The following is a 20891-nucleotide window of genomic DNA, read 5'->3' as shown; positions in this document are numbered from 1 at the left end:
CTTGCTTTTTTAGAAGAGTTGAAGCTTCAAAAATAAACAGGAAATAGCTTACTTACTTATTTTCATAATACTTTTCAACTAGGTACCTGTACCTATCTGTTTTTTGTCACGAAAATGCAACACTCACCTGAAACAAAACGACATCAAAATATTAGAAAATCATGTAGGTAAAAATTCATGAATCATTGAATTTCATAATCGAAAAAATCACCAATAACCTCCTCTTTCCTTGTCATAAGAGGTAGACACGTGTACTAAAATATTGGCAATTGGCATAGGAAATATTATTCAAAATTTTATGGAACTATAAATTACTTTTGCAGTCAAATTGGGTGAGCTGAAGGCGTTGATTTTCAATTTAGACTTTTTCTGAGATCATGAAATCAATTTCACGATTATCCACTTCCCTCACTTCACTTCTCTGTGGGACGAGGTCGACACATTGTAATAGATGTGACGAGTTTTGCCGAAGAAAATCCGTCTAAAAAGCGAGACCATAGAACTTACCTATGAAAAATTTTTATTGAATGGGAAAAAAAAGGAATCAGGAAAGAGGCAAAGGGTAGGGGCGCGAACACGATGCACCGTGTACTCTTCTTTTCTACGTGGTGCGTATACATACATATACTTACACAGTAAGAAATAGATAAGTAACACTTTAGAGAGAACGCGACCAAGGCCCCCGAAGCATGAATGAAATTAAACTGACTATCACGCATGGACGATTTTCAATGTGTGTCCGAAAGAGGACGAATACAAAAGCCTCGTCTTAGCCGTTCGGTGTTTCGAGAATGAACCGAAGATGAGAAGTTCGGTGTTTAGGAACTTCTCTCTCTCACTCTCTGTTGGTTTCTCTGTCCGTTTTTCTGTCTAATACTATCCTCTAAGTACGCAGATATAGCTAGGTATAGGTATATATATAGGTACGAAGAGGAAATCGATACAGGAATATTACCGATGATAAGAAACCTGCTGCTATCTACCGAACCACCTTACTGCACCGCGATCCACAAGATGCTGGAGGAAGAGGGCACATCACAAGAAGCATCCGAGAGAGACGAAGAAGACCGAGCCAGAATATTATTTTCTTTTCACGAATTACCTGCAGCGTAGACTGGGCATTAGATAACACAATGCAGATATTCAATAGATGCATTAGAGACGGTTCATCGTTATATTCATCCATTGCATTGTCCCAATCTTAGCACCATTTCATAAATCTTTATTTTCCCATCTTTGTCTTTGTACAGTCGAATATACAAAATAGCCAGATCGCCGTTTTAATGTTTTCGAATATTCGATTAAATGTGTACTATAAGTAGGTATATTACGGCTATGATCGTTTTATTTTTTTACGCAAGGCTGCCATCATTCTTGTATTTTTCTCATCTCGAGTCAATTTTTCAACCAAGAATCGAAACACCGACGACTACGACGACGGATGGACGATTAGGTACGATTTATCTCCAGATAGTTCAACGACGTCCTCAACGTACTAAATTGCTCTCTTCCTCGATACCGTATAAAAATCTCCGGCGTAATTATATTGTCGAAAAAAGACCATTTTATCTGTAAATCCGTCTCGCAAACAACCAAGACCAAGCCAACCATTCGAGCAAAAAAAAATCAACCAAACATATTGGCGAATAGTTAAAATTAAAAATGCCATCACGTTCTAATTAATATACTCATAGGTCGGCTTGGCAGACAGAGCATTCCAAGCTGCATGCTGCAACCTTGCGCTTCTGCTCGAGTATCATTGGGCATAGTGAGGGCAACTTCTGAGGTAGCGGCATTTATCTCAGCACCAAACAATCGGAAATCATTGGGTAATAAGAGCCATATAAACGCTAGATTTAAATCTTCATATTTTTTTGGTACTGGTTGAAACCGGTTAAAATGTGGGCGCGAGAGACAAACAAAAAAAAAACAAACTAGTTGAAAAATGTTTCGCGGACAGGACACATTGGACCATTGCATTGATCGTTTAAAAACCTATGGAATCCAGTTTCCACAATAAAGGTAGGTACTCGTACCTCTGGACCATACCAAGGAGATGTTACATCGAGTTAAGGAATCTCTCTATAACTTGTAAATGTGAGTATTTTACTTCCCCTGCATGCAACCTGTGGGCTAGCTCGTTGTTAGCTTTTTTTTTTACGACGAGACGACGATAATTTAGAAATGTTGTCTTTGAAATTTTTCTTCAAAGACAACGCAGGTTCGATATCTGCATCTCGCGTGTAATTCAAATCTTAATCAGAACGACCTAGATTGCTGTTTTTTTGGAATCGATGTAGCTTAACGATTAACGAGATCCCGTTAAATGTAATTTCTTTTTGTTTAAAAGAATCTCGTACAGTCTAGAGCAGATTCCTCGTCTATCACGATCGTGATCGATATCTATACGAAATTATCGTGAACTTAAGTCCGAAAATGACCAACGAGATACGAAATATTTCAAGTCAATTCAACTACGCGTGAATGGGAATCATACATAGAAGGGAATTGAGCGAAATTAAAATCAAAACGTACACCTATCATTTTAGCAATACAATTAACTGCTCTAGAAGGAGGGAGAAAAAGGGTAAAGAGAAACAGGGCGTAATATTCTTCAAACAACACAGACGCAGAACACACATAAAAAACCTGTCATTTGCAGACAGCAGCAGGGTTATTAAACCATCGGTTTTGTTTGACTTGTCTCTACATCTGAACACGTGTAAATAAATGTCCGATGTTCTACAATGAAAGGAATTTTTCCTGCATTTTTCAACCAAAACGAACAAAATTTTCGAATTTTAATGTCCATTAAGCTGCACTTGCTATCTAGATTTGATGATTTCTTTCCCTCATCCCGAACGAAGTATTAATTTTTATCGAAGAATCGCCTTTATCGTGAAAAAGTAGAGCTATAAACATATAAGAACTGTTCAACTGAGTATACGTTGCCCAACCGACCACTGTTCGACTTCTCAGTCAATAGTTTTTAACGAAAGTAAGATCATTAAAAATTCCATCTATTTACCTTTTTAATTCGTTTTAGATATCTTACTCCTGTCCAAGATTCAAAAATTTGCAGCAGCTTCAGTACCTAATCAATAGGCATTTTTAGAATTTTTTTCAACTATAGGATAGGTATGTACGTTTTCGTGAAAAATTCCTTTCAAGCTAAATAAACAATATTATACATATAAAATTAATCTTAATCATCACGAAAAAATTTACAGGGTGTCTACCGGAATTTTTTGACCGAAAATCACTACCTTTTCACTACTTTTCAAAAAAAAAATCACTGCCTCCCAAAATATTTTCAACCCCCCCCCCCTCCAAAAGAATTTTTTTTTGAACTTTGTAATTTTTACATCGGAGTAAGTACACGTTTTCATCAATATGAAATAAATTCAATGATTTTATAACCATTGCTACGTTTATTCAAGTTGTTACAATTTCTCATGTGTACATGTTAAAAATACAAAATGAGCTATAATTCGAAAAATTAAATCAACTATTTCGAGAAAAAAATTCTTTCAAATATGAAAGATGAAGTACCTATTTTTTTAGCAGTGATTTTTCAGGGTGTCTAGTCCAATAAAATTTCAAAATAAAAAAGCAGGGCTTTAGCAGGACATTTTTTAAACACTTCGGATTTTTCAAGAGTGGGAGGGGGTGGATGAGGCAACATTTTACATCAAAATGTTTCGCTTTTCCAATGTCTTCAAACATCCCTAGAGTTTTTTCAAGCAAGCGGATGTCGAGAATATAATTTTGTCACTTCAATTCTTGATTTTATAATTTTCACCCTTAAGGTTCTTGTTACTGTAATAAAATTTGCCTAATAAAAATTTTTTTCAAAATGAAAAATTTTCAAAAATTGATGGAAAATTTGAACAACATTTGGAAAAATATGTACCAATTTTTTCGAAAAAGCTATCGAAAATCAGAATTTCGAGGAGTATAAAAACGTTGTTTTCCTGGACAATGAATGATAAAATTTATTATTTTTGCCTCAAAATTTCAAAACTTGAATGATTATTTTTAAAAAAATTCAAACTTGAAAATAAAGCAAACGAGCCCGAGTGAAGCGAGGCCAAGAAAGCTTTCAAAAATTCATTGTTCAAGTGGTAAAAAAAAGTTTTTTTTATGGAGGTAAGGGGGTATTTTTCTGATTGAAACTTCGAACATTTCTTGAATTTGAACAAAAGGTTTTTCATATTGAAAAAAGAAGAGCAAATAGCCCGAGCGAAGCGATGAGGGCAAAAGCTTTTAAAAATATGTAATTCAAGTTTTCAAAAAGTCAACAAATGAGCTATTCTCTACAAAACTTTTCTTATTTGAAAAATCAGATTTTTCGCTTTTCTTCATTTTTCACTATCTTTTAAGCAAAGTTGCAGAAAATCACTACTTTTTCACTACTTTCACTACCTGGTAGACACCCTGATTTAAAATTGGAGTTATCCATCTTGCTGACGAATCCTAATAGGGCATTTAATGAAGTAAAATTTCGAATAAAAGAAGCTACCTATCCCTGGAAAGGGTCAAGTTTCAGTAGTTGAAAAATGCTGAAAATTGACAACAAAGATCAGGAAAACATGAAAAAATATTCGTAAAAAACATGTCATTTCAAAACATAAAAATTCAAGAAGTTGGATGGTATTTGTAAAATTAAAAAAAATATTACTCCATTTTAAAGATGTTGCCATTTTCAATAAAAACTAGCATTTTTGGTTTAAAAAATATTGATTTTCCATTTTTCAAAAATTCTCAAAAAATTGAAAAATACTTTCGGGCAACTCAAATTTTGGTTATGGAATTTTTGGAACGTATACTCTCTACAGAAATTTAATTTCCACTAAAATCGGAGTCGAATGCCCTCAAGAGTCCCCAAATAAATACATATTTTAATTGCTTATAAAATGTCTTTAAAAAACCACTGGCAATAGGTTCGAAACAATCAAATTTGATTTAAAACTATTTTTCTATTTTCCATTTTTTCAATTGTTTGAAGTCCTACATCATATTTTTTTTTACAAATTTCTCAAAAATCGGAAATAATTCGAATCGATATATTTTGACTTCGTAGGTGTTTCCTGCAGCATATTCATCGTATCATTCACATATGCTTACTTAAATCTTACTTATTGAAAAATATGAAATCAGCGCCAAGTGAACAGCAATAGCATCGCATGCACTCGTAAACAAATAAATAATATTCCAAACTAATGAATAGACGCCTATAAAAATCATAAAATGAAAGCTCGTTACGAGCCAAAAGCATCACATTGCACGTGGTGCGTTGTTTACGTTAGCCTATGATCGACCAGATTGATTTTTTTTTGTCTCCACAGACGAAGACCTCCTTCCATTCATTTCTGTTGATGATATCGTCTCGTGTAATATAGATGAGGTATAATATTATAGGTGCGTAAGATATTTATAAAATTAAAAAGACGCGTTTAATTGCACCACGCACCTCTGGCCCAAAGTATACAGGTACCTTCGTATAGTATAATGATGGTAATAACAGGGCAAAACGTTAAGTCTACTATTACGCCGAGCTCGATTCGAATACGAAAGATTTATTACTATAAAATAACCAAATTCCACACGCGTTCGTTTTCCCCCATTCGAGTTATTTTTTTCGCGTTGTGGCGTCCTTAACTTCCGCCTTGGTCGTCGTGTAATCGACATGCAAATGCATTCGAAACGTTTCCAAAAAGGAGAAAAAAAACCACCAAAAACACGCGTTTGATAAAAACTGCTCCATTCCATTGATACGTATAAACGACTTGGGGAAAATGGTCGCCATTACGAGTATATCGAACAGGTTGAGTGAAGAAAAAAAAATAGTCGATTTTTAATACGAGTATCTTGATACGTGGTCGTGTGTCACGGGATCAAAGATGAAAGTTTGTATCGCCTGCGGGTGTAATTTTCCAAATATGGCGATGAACGCGACGCCACCGCTTCGATAACCGACTTATGAGAGAAAAGTTTCACAATACACAATTTGTGAGTGAGTGGAAAAAAATCGACGATTTGTCACGATTCTCTCACGAGTATATACCTTACGAGGACAGGGACACCCTGCGCTAAAATGTCTATTCATGAGACTATTTTCCATAGAGTCTACCTGGATGGTCTTAAGAATAGGTTTTAAATGCCAACTGTGATAAATGCCCTTGTAAAGGTGGTTGTCTTTGAATAGCTCTTCATGTCCATTTTCAAGAAGACGTTATGTAGTATAAAGCTTTTGTTAAAGGGTGAACGACCAGTTTACGATTATAGAATTGGTTAAAAGTGTGTTTTTGAATTGCCATACATCGTCGATGAGTTTCACCATGTCCCCGTTCGCGTCCTCCTCCTCCTCTCGCCCTTCCTCCTTCGCCCCTAGGGAGTCGTAAAAGACACCGGAATCGTATTTTTACGTCGCCAGGGAGATATATCTACGAGTACGAATACGTAAGTATAACGATCACAACTCGGCAGTTTTCGTTTATGAATTACAATTCGACTGTATTATAGTAATTTGATTAGAAATTCTATTGTGTTGGTAATTTACCGTTCGAATGCAAATTAAATATGATTCGTGTTCCGAGTGCATAACTATCGAATGCCATTTTACGACTAGTAAAGCGATTTTTTCTATACGGATGGGTGCTCCTCGTGTCAAGCTATCGCGTTTTTATCTGCAGTCTATCTACATGTACATACATACCATAGGTATAGTTATCCTATCTGCTAGACGAATGATCTCGTACATCTCTTTTTTATTTTCGTTCAATCGAATCGATTCACAAACCCATAAACTCGAGGGCAAATCGTTAATAAAAAATAAAACGCACACGATGATATTTCTTTGTCTTAATCTCCCTCTGCTAGCCGGATTATTCTTTTTGGGTTTTCTCTCTATAGCTTAAGGTTATATACGAGCCTAATTACCTGATCATGATGGTAGGTTTATCGAAAAATTACACTCTTTTACAATGATAATATCCCAAAGGATAGTCTACTCTTTGAATGAAGTAGAAAAAATATTCTAACAGAGTTGAAAAAATTCGATTAATAAAATATTCGTGATGAAGTGAAAGTCTCAGTAGGGGGTTTCGCATTGTACGTTTTGTAATTAGCAGGAATTTTCATCTTTTGAAAAATGTGAGTATTGCAATACAAGTTGAAGGAAGAAGGGTGAGGAACTGAGGACTGAGGTGTCATGAAATCTGCTTTGCAGTCTTAGAAATTTGAAAGGATCAGGGAAGATCAAATGAGAACGAAATGAGCTGAAATTGGATTGATTAAAATGTGCTTGAAAATCTGTAACCTGTTGGCAGATTTGCTTGCTTCAAATTGGGGTGTTGGGGGGGGGGAATCTCAGAATGAAATAAAAATAAATCTATAACCTATCCTGGAGACAGATCTTTCGACTTCAATTTTTTTCAAAATCAAAAAAAATTGAAGTCGAAAGGTCTGTTTCCAGGTACAGGGTGTCTAACAAAATTTCAAAATGAAAAAAAAGGACTTAAAAAGGACTTTTAGTAGAACTTTCAGCAGGTCATTTTTCGATCACTTATGGAATTTTTTGAGGTGAAGGGGGGGGAGTCAAAATTTTTTTTCAAGGTGGAGGTTCAAAATTTTCATTCAAGTTTTTAGCCAAAGGAATTTTAGCAGGACTTTTAAACGGAAAGTTTTTGAACACTTGGGATTTTTTAAGAGGGGGAGGGAGTGGGGGAGATTTCTCCGTCAAGTTCGGAATTTATTATTAATTGAGGAAAAGAGAAACAAACTGACCCTGGCGAAGCGAGGGCAAAAGCTCTCAAAAATTAGAAGGTATTTTGGGAGATATAAAAAATTATGTTATCCTGTGTGATGAGTTACTAAGTACGAGTATATTATTTTGCTTCAAAATTTTAAAATTCAAACGATGTTTTTTTGTGTAATAAGTTACTTATATTTTGCTACAAAATCTTAAAATTTAAATGATGATTCAACACCCAAATTCAGAAAAAAAAGAAAAGAAAAAATTCAAACTTGAAAAAGAAAAGCAAACAAACCCGAGTGAAGCAAGGCTAAAAGTTTTCAAAATGTTCATGTTTTGCTGAGAAGTAAAAAAAAAAAATCTGTAAGAAAGGAGGAGTTTATTTTTCCGATTCAAACTTTGAACATTTCTTGAAATTTAACAATAAGTCACTTATGCAGTAAAAGAAGAGCAAATAGCCCGAGCGACGCGAGGGCAGAAGCCCACAAAAATGTGTGATTCATGTTCTAAAAAAGTCGACAAATGAGCCCTTTTCTACAAGTTCAAAATTCCGGAAAAAGGGGATAAAATTGAAAATTTGAAAAATTCATTTTGGAAAAAAAGGACTTTTGGATAAAATTGTTGAAAAAAAGGACAAAAAGGTGTCATAGGCAATGTTGGATAAATAGGTGTGTTAGACACCCTGATGGTATTACTAAATTTGTTTATTTCATTCTGAACAGATTTCCAAAAAAAAAACACTCTAATTTAAATTTAACAAATCTGTTGCCCCTGGAGACAGACCTGTTTACTTCAAATTATTTTTTTCTTTTAAATTTTGGAAGAAACTGTTCAAAAAAAGTAAACGAATTTGTATAAGCTGGAGACAGACTTGATACCTTCAAATTGTGATGTTTTTAAAAATTTGCTTAAAATGGTTTACTTTGAAATGCGATTTTTTATCGTGAAAAATTTGATGAAAATGCAGTAAATTCAATACAAATTACAATAAATTGACCAGAAATTTGTGAATAAATTACTGTAAGGTGGAGAAAATTTGGATGAAGTAGCCAAAAAATGGCAAAATTTTCTTCATACTCGCTCCCTTCTGAAAAAAACAAAGGAAACGCGGATACTCTTTTATGGAAAGCTGTCCGGAAAATTATAGATTATTTTTTTAGAGAAATCTTAATTGCAATTTTGAATTTTTGTTACACGACCTCAGCTTGTTTTCAACATTTTTTTTTTTATAATTTTTTTTTACCTAATTTTACTGCAATTTCATTATTTTTTGGTGGTTTTCGTAAGTACAGCATTAACCGGGTTGAAGTTTGCTTTTCCCCTTACCCCAGGATTTTGAACACCATCCATTTAAAACATTTTTTTTAGGAATAATTCTGAATTCTGACTTTGGAATCCTTCATCCCTGTTCAATTCAGTCTCACTACGTGCTTAGAAAATCCACCCAAAAAATGATCGCAGCTTGGCATTCTGTTCTCTCCCTTCCAACTTCCAAGTACACTTGGCGAATTTAAACCCATCAGAGAAAAAAAAAAAAGAGTGCAACAGAGGAAAACAAAGAACCGGCGAAATTAAAATTGTATTAAAACACGCGAATGCCGAGAGCACGAGCATTTACATAACATCGAAAATTAATGCGTTAATAAGTTTTTATTACGTTTTAATTTTTGCCTGCTGTTTTCCGTTTTGGAAAATGAATTCCCATTATAACTGCTCGTCCATCAGAAATTATTAAAAATGTTTTTTCTTTAATATGGTGTATTATTATTCGAGCGCCGCGTCGCGTCGTCCACGTTGCATTTTTCCCCCTTCGGCCTTCGACGACCCCGGATTCCGGGTTAAATTCATTGGGTCGTTAACCCCTCGTTGGAAACGTATACTTTGGTGTACTTGTTATAGTCGCAACAAAACGAAACTTTTTCATTGACATTTTTTTGTGACGTTTTTACACGGTGATGCCGAACTACGTGGGTCCCAAGGGGTAGGTAAGGTATGGTACGTGTGTATACGAAAATACACCACTTAAATGTGCTAGATCTTTATCGTTTCAAAGCCTAACTGCTTTACCGGCGGCGGCATCGGCATCGACACTGGCGCATTCGACATTCCTGCTGCAAGTAAATTATATGTACCACTCGCTGAATACCATTTACGATAATTTTTTCAAACTGCTTATATCGTGTTTTTAGCGATTTGGCAGCGTTTCCCGGTTCAATGTGTTTCGCTCTTTCTTCCACTCGTTTATTTTGGAAGGTCTTCGTATCCTTACGAGTATTTATTTCAAGTGTACACTTATACATACGTTATACCTAAAGACCTACTCACTGATGCATAAAAAATGTTGAAATTCAATTACCTTCGATGCTCTCTGAGAATCCATCTTAGGTACATATAAGAATGGGCAAGAATAATTCAAAGGGGAGTATTTCTTTTTCTTTGCTCTTTTTATTCAAAATTCCAAAAAAAGAATACTCGTATCAAGATTTCTGGCTGTAATTCAAGTACAACACATATAAACTTCTATATCAGCCAAGTTGAAAAGAAAAAGAATATATAGCTTTTGAATGGGCGACGTAATCAAGCTAATGGTCAAGAGTGATAGATACACAGAGGAAGGAAGTGAAGAGTGGAGCATAGTCAAGCACCCAACATATGTTTAACAACTGCAGACACTCGAGTAGACATGTACCTATGTACGTTTTATTGGTGAGCCCTCTTAAACCTTCTTTTTCAGTCGTCAGAATAAGAGGATGTACCTAATGTATGTCTCGTTCATCAACGAGATGATATGCATGCAGTATGCTGAACTTGAAAAATTCACTCGTGGATGAAGTTTTCCCTCAATGAGAAGGGTTGTCAGAATAGTCGGTTCCTTCGTATTCTTCGTTTGAAAAATTTCAAAAAAAAAAAGATATAATTTGCACGGGCAATTAATGTGAATCAGAAACGAACCATTTAATATGAATGAATATATCAAAAACGTGAAACTTTTTTAACAAATTGGAACCTAAAATGATCAAAAATTAAATTAAATTATCTAGGATGATGTGGATTTAAGCCATGAAAGAGGACACAATGCTGAACAAAAATTATTAGAAAATCGTAATGAAATGGAAATTATTTTGAAAATTTTCTGACGTAAATGAATAAACTTTACAACACTTCTACGGAATTTCAAAGCTTCGAGTGACATATTTCTCTCTCAACTTTCGTCTATAGTTTGATATATAACGATGAAGACAATTTTTCTACAAAAATGGTCAATTTTACAAAATCTGAAGACAGCAAGCTACCCCTCTTCCTCTCAACCAGGTAAATTCTAGATGAAGATTTTACGATCCAATTTTCCTCAAAAAATGGCTAATTTTTTAAAACTTAAAATTAGCAGGTTAGTTCTCCTATACCCTATGGAATTTTCAACAATTTTGATGAAAAAAGAACCAGTCATTTCGGGGTGTCTACCAAAATTTGATATTCAAAAATTGAGACTTTTCGCGATCTTTTTCGCAACTATTCGCGATCTTTTTTCGCAACTGTTCGCGATCTTTCTTCGCGACTTTTTTTTCAGTATTCCCTCATTTTTTAACAAAAAAAAAAACGTGTTTCCAATAAAGTTTACACTATTTTTAGGGAGTTTTTGGCCAACTTTCAGCTTCATCGCAGTATTAATAAAAAGTGCTTCAATAAAAAAATTAAATTTAATGTCGGGATGATTTTTAGCAACTTTTTGGTGATTTTTGGTAAAAATCGCGACTCTTTCACGACTTTTGCGACCTATTTCCAAAATCGCGACTTTTTTTTAAGAATTTCGCGATCTGGTAGACATCCTGCATTTCAATGATTCTGACAAGAAACAGATTTTTCTAGGCAACTCAACTTTTAAAAAAAGAGCTTTTACAAAAAAAAAACAAGACTTCCTGGGAAGTTTGACTTGGAAAAAAACAAAGGTCTTTTCTGTGATTTTGGGAAAAACAAAAACTGGAACTTTTGTCCACTATTGTGCATTAAGGATGAGGTTTGAAGAAATATTGTTTTCTGGTAATTGGTCATCCGGCAAAATGGAAATTCGGGGGTTTTACATTCAGGAAAATATAATAACAGAACAGATAATTATATAGTAAACTGAAAGCTCTACAAGTTTTGTGCTGGGAATTTTCTTTCTAAAATGCTTAATTTTACAACAATTTTGAGTTTTTATGGTGAAAAATGAAGAAAACAAATCATATACAAAAACCTCTGTCTCACTTTTTTAAAAGTTGAGATTCAAAAATTCACAGCTGTACTATTTTAGCTTGAAATGGGCTGATTTGGGGTCTCATCTCAAGTAGAATTTCATTTATTACAGCCCTATATGTCTATTTACATTTTCAAAGGACAGTTTGATGTAGCATACAATGATACCCGGCTCGGAGGACCATGCTTACCCCCCTCAAAAAGCTGTCATGGTATAAATATCCACGCACAATGAAGGATTAATATCAAGTCTATTTTACCTTTGAACTGAAATTTTGAAATTTTTCGAGCATACGAATGCTTAAGGCATCAAAAATTTCATAAAATTCCAAATATTGGTGTCCTAAATTTCACCAATAAAAAAAAGTTTGAAACCTTTAGAAAAAGCCAAAACATGTACTTACAGTTTCAAAAGACATTGTCATGATGATCATCATCTCAAGTCTAATGGTCGAGGGTTTTGCATATTCGTAATAAAAAATGTCATCCAATCCAGTACCCAATGGTAATAATTTTTAAAATTCTAGGTAAAAATCATCAACATCCGTACAGACATTTTTAAAATTCTTATAGCAATACCTACAACCATATCTCAAGTCTGGACACAAAGATGCCATCTAACGATAAAATCTACAAATTGATATTTTTATATCAACGATAAGAATCATCTGGCTGGAAATCTAGTTGTCGTACAAGTTGCACTGCAAATAGACCAAACTGCATACTTATTCCTTACCTACGCACTCGAGCTATACATTACTCCCATATGAAAAACAATACCCCGAGCGAAAAGCGATACACTTTGCTCGAGTAATAAAAATATCCAGTTTTTAAAAAATGCATAGGTATAAATGGCTGCAGCTTATCTACCTACCTGAACACTGCACATTGGTTTTTTTCCGCACCTCGCTTACCCTACTAAAAGCCCATACTGCAAAACTATGCCATGACCGAAACACTAAAAGCATTTCTATTCCTCAAAGTATAAGTATTAAGTATAGAGGTAATAAAATCTCACATGGTATAAGAAAAAAAAGACTTGGAAAAAAATTGCCCATGATGGTAAACCGCTTACCTACCACTCGTCAATACACGATGGGCTCAGTTACCTACTCCAAGTCACCCTTATTATACCACCTTTAAAATGGTCTACATACCACGAGTGTATTTAACAAACACAATAAATAACGTCGCAGGAGTTTAAACACAGAAAGAAAGCAAGAAAGGTACAAGCACAGAAGAGGAAAAAAAACGGTAAAAGTGATCCAACGTTTAAATTCCAATTCTGGGAACAATGTTCTGTTGGCTTTTGTAACGGAGTCTGGCGTCTACCCCCATCTACAGGTCGTTTCGAATTGCAGTAACTATACCAATTTCAGCCAAGATATTGTTTCGAAATTACCTTTCTTAAATCATACACAGGAGGCATGTTGACTGCTTTGAATGTGCTCGAGTGTATCCTTTATAGCTGGTATATATTTGCTAAATAAGTTGCTATGGCATTGTTATATTAACTAGGTAGTGAGTGAAATTCATCATTATTGTATGAAAAACGAGACACGCGTTCGTTGCGATTAAGGAGAGCTCTTCAAATGCAAAACAGTCGCTGTAATAGTAAGTTTGACATGCTTGACTTTGTAAAAGTTTCAACGAGTAGGTGAGGTTGACTTTTAGAACTGTTCAAATGTACGAGTACGTTGAGTTCGTTCACGAAAGTAATAGGCAAGTTGGCATCGTGATATGAATCACCTTGATAAGGAAATATGATCTTTAAGAATGCAAAAATGGATTTAAATCAATTTATAATTTAAAAAGTTTGAGAATGTATGAATCAAAATAGACTAAATGTAGCTAAATTTGTACAGAATTTATAATTTGATTAATTGATACTTTTTTTTTTTTTTTTTGATAAAATTAAATCTACAATATTCGTATTTCTCTCCAGTGCCCAATGAAAAACTGGAGCACTGTTATTTCAAAATTGGGTAGCTGAAGGAGAACTGAGGGATTCTCGATGCTCTCAAAAGTGCAATCAAGTTTGATCCATTTCAATCACATAACAATATTTATTACCCGAACAGCTGAACCAAATACCCAATTTAAATTAAATCAATGTCATTAACGGTCTAATTGGATGTAACCAAGCCAAGTGTTGAATTTTTGATCCAGTATTCGACATCATCAGCATAACTCACCACCTCATCAAAAATAAAAGGGGAAAAAATACCACCATTCGCAGAAAAAAAATCCTTCTAAAATACACGACATAGTAGGTACATTTTCAACACATAAATTAATTCGAACGATGATAACAGTCCCGAAACATGGCGCTCTACATCCGGCAACAAGTCTTTTCCACTCGATCAGCTTCAGAGCTTCGGAGCACTAAAACACGATAAGAACATTCGTATCTCGCGAGCAGAAGCGTGCCTCGGAAAAAAATATGATAAATAAACGGATTCATCAAAGACGAAAATTAATGGTGATAAGAATTCGTAAGTCTAGGTAAAAAGCTTTTTTTTTTCGCGGAGCAAACAACAACAACTCATAGCACAGTGCCATAAACCAGATTTTCAATTCCTTGGGCTCTCTTCGCTTCGCTTCACGATAAATATATTTTTTTAATAGAAAAATTCCGCCGGATAAGTGCGCATCTCGCGCCGCAATATCATTAATATTGAAAACCGTCGAAGGGGAAAATTTTATTCCCCGGTGAGAGGTTTATACTTACTTTGGTATTCTAAAAGGTACTTTTTTTTAGTCGAATTTCCCTAAAGTGGGTAGAAAGCAATTGGGATGGGATTTTGGGGGGTTTAGTGATACGAGAAGAGTATTTTGGTCACGATTTTTTTTCCAACTTCTTTTTCTTTCTTCCCAGCACGAAAATTTCAATCATGAATCAAGTTGGGTATCTAAAAATTTTCCAGCAAAAGTCTATAAGAGAGGTAAACAAGACTCGTATGATAATTCATCATCAAATGTGAATCAACATCAATGTTTGGATTGAAGTACTCATAATTTGCATTTTCGATAATTTAATAGGTAGGTACCTACTCATCGTATCGATTTCATTAACGATAAGTTTACAAGTAACGACAAATGAACGATTGTTTCATGAAAATTATAAGAAAAACTACTGAAAATTAGTCATTGAAATCATTTTGAAAGATACGACAATTACGACATTAATATTTTTTGCTCATTAACCGACAAGATTAGATTACTAACAACATACAAATAAAATCGATTATGATCAGAAATTCGACGAAGATTCGTCATGAACTCATGATGAATGCATGAAATCTGCATTAGATTAAAAATCGAACAGTCTGACAGTAGTTACCTAGTCATTGTTTCCTTGATTTAAAAATGGAAAATTTTGAGAAATTCAGCAAAAGACTTAATTCGAGTAAATAACGTTTGTAATTTTTTGAAGGGTTAGTTTTTGGGAGATGAAACAATAAACTCCAAAATTGAAAATTTTAGAAAAAAAAGTAGGTAGGTGCTCATTTTTCTTTGAATTACCTACCCACAATTTTTTCATCGTTTTTTCAAATTTGAATACGTATGAGATTCTGATATTTAAAATCCCCAAAAAAGGGGCAAATCGATAAAAAGGAATTTTTAATGGATAGAATCAGTACAAATAACTTTTGTAAAAATTAGCATTAAATTACTTCAAAGTTCAAAATGCGGATAAAACACTCGTATTTAAAGTTTGATAATTAATAATTATGTCATATTAATTGTTCCTCTAACGTGATGAAATCATGAGGTTTTTTCTCATTTTTGAAATAATTCATAAATTTTCTCTCTTCTTCATACGAATTAAAAAAATCTTGAAAATAAAAATTAAAAAAAAACTTTTTATTGTTATACTCAATAGTGAGAGTTCAATGTTTTTCAAAAACATTTTCAAAATTTAAGGTTCTAGAGGCGAAGGGAAGGAATAGTGATGTTAAATGCTTGCATTTTCTCTAGCATATGCGCGAAAAATTAGAATATTCCCAAAAATTCTAGAATTTATAGACCTTTGATTGCTTAATGCTTATCTATATTTCTATTATAATAAATAAAGAATCGATTGCTGTACGTAAGTAGGTACCTACCTACTACTCTAAGCGTTGAAAATAGTGTATACTCGTATCTAAAAATTCAATTTCAGTGTTCTCATTTACGTGCCTGCTGAAATAATTTTTCGATTTTTGGCGGATTTTTAAAATTTCAAATCTGGTCAATTTTCCATGAGAAAAAAATTATAATTTTCATCAGATTAACGCACAGAGCTGAAATTTTGTTCATACCCTACTTTCAATCTTTTGAGTCAATTAGTGACTATTTCGAACCATTTTTGATCCTCCAGCAGATTTTTGGACTTTGGTTTTCAAAAAATGGGCAGGTACCATAAATAGAGTCAAAATGAAATTCAATTCAGATTTCAGACACATTATTTACAAAATCAATTTTTTAAAGACCTTTTGCTGCGAAGTAATTTTTTCATTTTATGTTGCAGTTTTTAGCACATTTTCTATTTTATTTAAAAATAATCACTGGCGACAAGTTTGCATTATGATATAAATCAGCATAAATAAATTTTCAAAATTTGCATCAAAATCGATCAAAAGGGCCAGAAAATGATCAAAAATGGAGTACAAATCAAATTTCAGATGGTTTCATTTACTCGCGTTCGCAAATCGAACACTTGCATATTTTTCATCCTCCCCCTCCCTCCCCCCCCCCCCCCCAAAAAAACCCATTCACTGGAGAAAATTTTAGTTTTGAATCAGCAGAAACGAATTTTGAAAATAGGTGCATAAATCGACCGGAAGAGTATTAGGATGGAAGATTCCAGTTTATACACACTAAATTTCATTTTTACCCCATTTTATGTTCTGGACAATCTGAAAATCTGCTGGAGGCTCCAATACAACTCGAAACAATCATCAATCGACTCAAAAAGTCGAAAATAGGGTTTTTAACATGTAGATTAATTTGATCAAATCTTGATTTCCTTCCATGGAAAATTATGAACCCAATTTTAGCATGGTGGTGTATTTTACAAGGCTTAGTGCTTACTTTAGAGGTTTCTTTTCGATTCCTCTTTGTCAAGTTGAAAAATGTTTGTGCTGGTTGGGATCTTGTTGGTGTGGAATCTAAAATTTGAACATGTTTTCACAAACTTGGTACAATATTATAGCAATTGAATTTTATTTTTTTTGGAAGTTTTTGAAAATTATTGCTAAATGCTTTCAACGCCAAGATTGAAATCAGTGCGACTATACACCCATTTTGAGGTGTCGCATGTGTTACGAGGAAATTTGAGAATATTTCACAAGACGTGAAAAAATTATCTAAAATGTCTGAGCTATAGTCTTTCAACCCTTATCCTCAGATTTTAGATTGTTTTTGGGGGGGGGTGGGGTTGGAGGGAAAGGTAGGGCACTCAGTAATCGGCAGATAGAAAATCAACTTTTCAATCTCAGAGTTCAGATCCCTCAAAATCATCGAAGTTTTCAAAACACGAATTCACAAACCAAGTAATTTTTGAAAAAATAATAGATTTGTCAGCTGGAACTTTGCAGACTCTTGGTTCTTAAAATTTTCCACAATTTGGCCAACTTCGATCTAGTTTGGCCTAAGTAAAAAGAAATCCTACATGGTTTTTTTTTTTTAAATACATGGTATTAAAATCATCGAAATCACAATTAAAAAACAATTTCAAAAAAATTCATCCAAAATCTTATCATTTTACGTCTTTAAAAATAGGTAAGTAATGAAAATAAAAACAGAAATAAAAGAAGAGAAAAGAAAAGGAAATTATGCAGACTGAAACACTTGACCTTATCCGAAATTCAACCCAACTCTACCAATTTACTATTTTTCACACCATCAAATGAATACAACTACATAAAATTCTCAGAAATTGGCTTCATCGGTTCGAGAATTTCGCAGAACCACTTAGCGTAGTAAAATTAAGACTATTGTTGTTTCATTTCATTAATTTTATTCACAGTTGACAATTCAAAGGGCACAGAATGACACCATGCAAAAACGGAATTCAAACCAATACTGTGGGTAAACAATGTAGGTAGCTAAATGCAGAAATTCTAAACACAGAGGTATTTTGGAGCCTTAGTTTTCAAGTAGGTAGAATAATATATTACAGGGCAGATGACATATGACGTTGACAGAGTCAATTAATACATCAATGAGAATCAACAAGGTATGCATAAGCGAGGTTTTTTTTTGCAAAACAGGTCAATTAGTCAGGTTTTGAGTGAGAACTTGCCAACCAGTAATTCATGGAATCGATTTTCAAATTTGCTACTCACTTTTTCAAATCCTTCGCCTTTAATTTTACGAGTAAAATTGTTATTTTTTCGGCTAAAAGAGGGTAAGATTTCTCGATTCACGTTCTTTACTTTCAAAAGGACGACAAGTTATCATCGACAGATAACTTCGTGCCTTAAAACAGTCCTCAGCTATCTCAAGGGGTCGAGTCAAATTCAACAATTTGTTCGAAACACAACCAGGGGTAATTTTTCTCAACTACAGCAGGGAGCATTCTTCAACGTCTTTTTCACGCTGAGATTTCCCACATTGATAAACAGAATCGAGGATAAAAAAAAAACTTGATAAAAATAACTGACCCAATTTTTCAACTAATTTGACATTCGAATATTTGTACGCTTTATCGGTTAAAGTTTACGTTTTTAATTACCCATTTAATTGGTTTAATTTACCGAATCACCATACTGACCCAAGACAGTAGGTAGAGAGGTATTACTCGAACATCGTAATTTTTAGTTTCCTTTCATTTCGAATATATAGGAAACAACAGCACATTGAAGAAGATGTGTATTGTGTAGGTACACGAGGAAGGTGGTAAAATGCAACATGCATACAAAGTGAGTAACCAAACCCAAACTATTGTAAGGAAGCATTTACCTTAAGGTGTAATTATATAGGTACAAAATGTATATGCTTATAGCTTCGAGTATAAGAGTGACAGGGGCTACTTTTACACAGGTACCTATACTTACCGAAATGCATCTAATTAAAATCGACATTCATCTTTGGGTTTCTTTTTAATTGCGCTGAAGCTGACAGTTTATAAATATTTATATGCCTTCGTGTGTATATTACTATGAAAGAATAACCGCCTACTTTTCAACTTAGGTAAATATTCTTTTATGTATTTTTCATTATTCAATTACGACCACTGTGACTAGTTCGCGTGTAACTAATTCGTTTCCTATGTACAGTTAGAAAATTTTTTTCAAACTCGAATCGAGACTAATTAACAACAACATTGCCAAACATTATAACTACCATAAGAGCTGAGAAAATTTTTCATTAACAACGTAAACATGGAGACAGAAAAGAGCGCAATTATCTTTATATTATTATATTGCAGACAAGCTTGATTCGTGAGCAGAGTGGTAAGTTGTGCACGTGTTTCAGCGAGCACGTTTTTTTGTATCAGCTTTTTGATCAGATTCGAATTGGGGACTATATCATCAAAAACTGATTCCACAAAGGACTCGAGATATCTGTAAGGAGATGATTATCAAGAAAATACATCAGGAATAATCAAACATACCATATTGAGGACTCGATGGCACAATATTGGCAGCAATACGATCCTGATAGAAATTGGTAAACGCTGTACAATCTTCGTTAGCACTAATACACGATATGAAAAAATTCGTTTTTAAAACTAAACATAAAATAACAATCACATCTCGAAATCGCGACATTTTGATCGATCAAACAACAACAAAAATCGTAACAACACCGCAACGTGCGAATAAACCGAAAAACACCGCAAAACAGACGAATTAAAATTTATCCACATGTACTATTCGAATTCATTAAACGAATTAAATATAGCCGAACGATTTTTCTGTATACGAAAAATATTCGGTAAAAAAAAGGCAAACAACGATAAAATAAAACGAATAAAAATACTCGTGTTCAATTACTTATTTTTATCGAAACCAGCCGGACATCGACATACGCGTTCTTTGGGATAAATATACCAACTGAACTCGGTGTTTGACTCACACTTTGGGTTCCCGTCCTAACACACGGAGCGTTTCAATTTGAACCCGCTTTGTTTACTTTACCAGTGTTGACGTGCGTAAAAACGCCGAATTCTCTGGTCATTATTTTTTTTTATTTTTTGGTCCGACCAATGGGGAATTTATTTTGAGGTTTGAATATTTTTCTAGTTTTTTATTTTTGTTTTTTTTTTTTAATTTACGAGTTGTTGTTTTCTATGAAGAGGATGAATTATGTGAAAATTTCCAAACAGGGACGCTACCATCGGATTACATTACCTGATCGGTTAAATATAAGGTGTCAAGATGGTTTTAACGTAATACGCGTGTCTTACCGTGAAAAAGTACAATTAAATACATATCGTAATTTTATTCCATAATGTTTTCGTACTGACCTTGTAAGAATAGATAAATGGACATCACGGTGACATAAACGCAACCAGTGGAAAGTTCAAGGAAAAATTCGTGACACATTCATGAAAATCTTTTTCAATGGGTAAGTACTTAAGTAGTACCTACCTATTTTTTTTACCCGATATTGGTATTTGAAAAAAAATGAATGTGTGCAATATACAGGGTCTTGAATGAATCGTGGACAATAATTTCACAATAGATGCAACTCGAGTAGACGAACAAAAAACGTTATTATGATAAGTTGCCTATCATGTAAAATAAAGGTGCTACGTGCTCCACAAAACTGGAAATTACGAATTTTGAAAAATTCATCAAAAATAAGAAGATGTTTGAATCATTCAAATGATGTCTCTAACCCACAGTACTCGAGTGGGCGAACAAAAAATGTTATTATGACCAATTGCCTATCTTCAAAATTGAAGGGG

General features: G+C 33.9%; 1 protein-coding gene across 1 annotated transcript in view; it reads right to left on the bottom strand.

Moving 5' to 3' along the window:
- The window catches only part of dlp (dally-like), a 130896-nt gene extending 110612 nt beyond the window's left edge, over window positions 1-20284 (bottom strand). The window contains exon 1 of the mRNA XM_065355367.1: window positions 19593-20284. Within this exon, the coding sequence (XP_065211439.1) occupies window positions 19593-19749 (157 nt within the window). The 5' untranslated portion in view covers window positions 19750-20284. The remainder of the gene's footprint in view (window positions 1-19592) is intronic.
- Between the last annotated feature and the right edge of the window lie 607 nt (window positions 20285-20891).

This window comes from Planococcus citri, chromosome 3, assembly GCF_950023065.1.
Source record: "Planococcus citri chromosome 3, ihPlaCitr1.1, whole genome shotgun sequence".
Lineage (NCBI taxonomy): Eukaryota > Metazoa > Arthropoda > Insecta > Hemiptera > Pseudococcidae > Planococcus > Planococcus citri.
This window is presented reverse-complemented; position numbering and strand designations above follow the sequence as displayed.